This window comes from Triticum aestivum, chromosome 5D (genome assembly GCF_018294505.1).
Source record: "Triticum aestivum cultivar Chinese Spring chromosome 5D, IWGSC CS RefSeq v2.1, whole genome shotgun sequence".
Lineage (NCBI taxonomy): Eukaryota > Viridiplantae > Streptophyta > Magnoliopsida > Poales > Poaceae > Triticum > Triticum aestivum.
The window spans coordinates 517,848,437-517,852,981 of record NC_057808.1 but is presented as its reverse complement, the minus strand read 5'-3'; the positions used below and the strand labels follow the sequence as shown (position 1 = coordinate 517,852,981).

General features: G+C 40.4%; 1 protein-coding gene across 1 annotated transcript; it reads left to right on the top strand.

Annotated features, from left to right (window-relative positions):
- Positions 1 to 373: 373 nt before the first annotated feature.
- LOC123123390 (translation initiation factor IF-2) lies at positions 374 to 1,343 on the top strand. Its single transcript, XM_044543895.1, has one exon. The coding sequence runs from the start codon at positions 473 to 475 to the stop codon at positions 1,094 to 1,096; it is 624 nt and encodes a 207-aa protein (XP_044399830.1). The 5' UTR covers positions 374 to 472; the 3' UTR covers positions 1,097 to 1,343.
- Positions 1,344 to 4,545: the final 3,202 nt, after the last annotated feature.

The following is a 4,545-nucleotide window of genomic DNA, read 5'->3' as shown; positions in this document are numbered from 1 at the left end:
TTATTTTTTATTTTTTTCATTTTGAAACATTTTTCCAGTTCATGATTATTATTCAATTCTTCGACATTTTCTAATAGATATGGAGATTTTTAAAAAATTCATGAATATTTTTTGAATCCAAAAACATCTAATGTTCATAAATATCTTTTTTTAGTAATTTATTTTGCTATAAACCTTTCTAAATAACAAAATCCAGCCAAAAAAACCTATCAAGTGCTTTTTCTTCTTTGGAGAAAGACCTGATGGGGGCCAGCCCAGCCCAGTGAACGAGTATGATGGAAGAGGCCGGCCCGGAGACGGGACCCGAGTCCGACCCGAAGCGGCTCCTGGGTTAGGGTTCACCTGGACATATATATAGGCCAGCCGCCGCCGCGTCCTCTCGTTCGTTTCAGATCAGATCCAGCGAGAGAGAGAGACAGAGAAATCCCCAATCCACCAAACCCTGACCCACACCCACTAGGAGAGATCGGCGATGGCCGTCGAGAAAATGCAGTTTGCCATGCCGATGGCCACCGGCTTCGAGGGATTTCCCTACATCCCGTTCCAGGCGGAGAAGGAGCAGGCGCAGGCGTTCGGCAGGGCCATGGCGGAGCCGGAGCCGGAGGAGGTGGCGCTCGTCATGGTCAGGACGAAGCCAGAGGCGGCGATCCGCAAGGCCAAGTCCAAGGTGGACAAGGAGAAGGCGTCCCTGAAGGCCAAGGCCAAGGCAGAGAAGGAGGCGGAGGAGGAAGCGGCGATCCTCAAGGCCAAGGCGGAGGCAGAGAAGGAGGAAGCGATCAAGGCCAAGGCGAAGGCGGCGAAGGAGGAGAGGATCATCAAGGCCAACTGCTGCTGCGGCTCGGACGAGGACGATGTGCCGTACGACAAGCTGTGCCACGACTCCGACCCGGATATAATCATGTCCAGGATTGTAGAGCGGTGGGACCTCTTTATCGAGGAGGAGAAGGTTCGCTTCCCTGGCCTCAAGTTCGGGGACTCCTGCGAAAGGGAATACACCGGGGACTCCTACCAAAGGGAATACACCGGCGATGATCAGGAAGATTCAGATGACGAGCAGTACTACCACCGCTTGCTGGATGAGGGCATTCTGGTTTGAGATTATTGCTCTTGTAATTAGACTGGGATGAAGGGGGGTTCACCAGTGCTATCAGTCTATCTCTCTCTATATATAGTAGTAGTAGTCAATCGATCTGGAGGACATCTATGTTAGCGATCCACCTATATGTGTGTGATCTTAGTATCTTAAGTTAAGAGACGCCAATGAACCAATGGCATGTATCTACTATCAGCACCATCATTATATAGCTAAAGTATGCTGTTCTGGGCTTGTCTGCCATGCATAATTGTCTCTCTATGCCTGCTGGTTTGTTACATTGCTTTCAGCCATAAAAAATTTATGTTCTTGAATCAAAACATGTTGCATCGTTAGTTCATCTGCTCTTTGGCATGTCGCTCCAGCATCCTTTAGTCGATTTTTGTGACTTCTAACTAGCAAGCAAAACCATACTTAGCTTATTTCTATTAAGTTTTTGCCCAGCTGGTTAACTACTCCCTCGGTTCCTAAATATAAGATCTTCTAGAGATTCCAACATGGACTACATACACAACTAAATGAGTTATGCAGTTCATATTGGAACCTCTGAAAGGTCTTAGAACCGTGGGAGTAGATGGTTTATCATCATTCTTGTATCTGGTTATGGTTTTATAACTCCCTTTACAACCTTTTCTGGTTTGTAAGGGATGAAGAAGGCGGTATGATCTGGTCAGCATTGCTTCGGTCGTGTTGATGGCTATTTCTGTGAGCAAAATATAATAATATAACATTTATATACTCGTTGGTGTCTAAATTCCTTGACAGTACAGATCAGTACCTGGAGTATGAAATAAAGAAGCGTTTGACAGTGATGTAGCACAGCGTGTATTCCTGAAACTGAAGTGATATTGTTTAGGTGAAGTATTAAGCTGACACTGCAAGCTGGTTGTTAATTAAAGGTACACAAAGACTAGAAGTCACTGTTTCTAATGTCGTCTTGCAAAGTAGCTGATTGTTAAGGTACAATGCTGATGAGTCTGTCTGTGCCTAAACGGAGAAAATGTACAGCTACTTTCAGCTTCTGAAACTTTTTATACTTTGTGATGTGAAGTACAACTGCAGTAGCCTCAGGGCTCCTTTGATTGAAAGGAATTTTATAGGATTCTCAAGGATTGAAATCCTTAGGATTTTTCCCTATGATGGTCCTTTGATTCATAGGATTGAATCCCATAGGAATTTTCCCTATGAAATCTTTTGTACTAATTTCATAGGAAATCTAATATCCACTTCAACCTTTTTTTTACAATTCCTTAGTTTTTCCTATGCCATCAAACACTCATTGCTAATTCTATAAGATTCAAGTCGGCGTGCCACTTCAATCCCATACTTTTCGTATTCCCACGTTTTCAAAATCCTACGAATCAAATAGGCCCTCCGTTGTTTTTCTTTGTCCTGTGGGATCATGCTTGAAACCATTTTACTTTGGCCAAGTGTTGCCAGCTAGCACGGTCAGGTTGTCGCTGGATATTTGCAGATACCCCCCTGCTGTTTTGTGATTTCAACTCGCTGCAAATGAACTACGTAGCATAGTTGAAAATCAAGTCAGTAAAAAACTGAAAATACTATCATTGCCCTGAACTTTGAACTGCAACTTAAGTGAACAGTCAAGGTGTACCTACCCTGCAACACATAAAAATACTATATACAGGAGCTCCAAGCCTCTAACCATTTGACAGAGCATCAACATAACCTATGAATACAATGAGGTGGTGCATGAAAGCAAACAAAATATTACCCCTCTGTCCTTCCATATGACGGCATGCATTAGAGGTGATTGTCCTAGCTTGTCAACTCATCAGTATCTCCGCCTTCTTCAAGCGGGTATTCACACAACTCGCAGCTCTATGCAGTGGTGTGCAGCAAAACTGACAAGATAGTAGTTCAATGGTTTACATGTCTGCCGAATTACTTCAAACATGCTGCAATGATAATGTAGAAAGCAGCGAACAAATGTATTTCATGGAAGCTACTGTGCTTAACAGTTAATTCTTCAAATTAACATAATATTTGTAGATATAGATGGTTGTCTACATCATAGTCAACTACTGCATGTAAAGATCGCAAAAGTAAACTCGTGTGGCTTCTTCGCCAATGTAACAGAGGGAGATACCTTTTTCTGAAGGATCGGACTTTGCTAGGGAACTTATTCAGACATGAAGATGTAAAACGTTCTACTCCACATCAATCCTATTCTTGCCGTGCACATCACATTTATTTTATCTTGCCATATATATAAACTAGAGCAACATATGATAGAAGAAGTACTGAATAAGAACTAAAAATAGGACATCAGCAATCTATAGTGAAATCCATGCTGAAGGTTGCCTGAGAGAAAAATAAGCACAGCAGAAATAACCCGTGCAGGCAGTTGACTGGCTCGCCACTTGGCTGCTTCTGACTGACTCATCACTAAACTTGTACATTGTGTGCAAGTTCTAGGACTAAATAGTGCACTTCTGCAAGTTCTAATACTAAACCATCACATATTAGACAAGCTCTAGGATCTCTAGTGCTTTTACCTAATACACTACCGGTGCTTGAACTTACCATGAATGTGCACTTTAGTGTCTGAACTTGCAAAATACATCGAACTGGTTCCATAACTTAGCATGGACGTGCAAATATGGTTCAAATCTCGTTTTGTGTACATCTGTGATGCTGACGAGGCGTGTGCCAACATGGCATGGGGCCTGCTGTCAGTGACTGATTCACGCGAACAAGGCGTGTGGCCTGGTTTTATGCGGAGAAGCCCCCAGAATATTATTTTCTTACAAAAAGGCCCTCAGAGAGAAACTGATAATTTTTAAAAATATATATAAATAATGAAAACCGGTCTAGGGTTCTAACTAGAAAACACGTACACATGAGCGTGTGGGTAACCAGTTGACCAGCTGAAATTCATCTAAGGATTCGTATTCTTTATAAAAATAAAGCTGAACAACATAAATTAAAAAATATTCAAGAAAAATAGTGCTGCTGATTCCAACCTGCAACCAAGGCCTAAAAAGCGGCCAGGTTTTCAACATTTTTGTTATTTTCATTTCAAAATTTTGTGAAAAATACGTGAATTATAATCATGTGTCACAAACAATATACATATATTGAAAATAAATTACGTTAAAATAGTTCATATAATTTCATAAAATCTATGCAACAATTTAGTAAAAAAATACACATATTTAAATTATGAATTAAGAATATATTTTACAACTAATTTGTTTTGTATTTTTTAATAAAATATTAAAGTAATTTTAGAAAGGTTCATATATTTAAATAAATTCTCATATAATTTAATATTTACGAATTTCTAATAAAATATTCATGTAGCATATAAATGTGTTTGTGCTTTAAGAAAAACTGTGTTGTTTTACAAAGTTTATATAGTCTATAAAAGTTTGAGTGTTTTCTGAAAAAAAATACAAGCTCAGCACGCCCTTAGATTGCGGATCCTC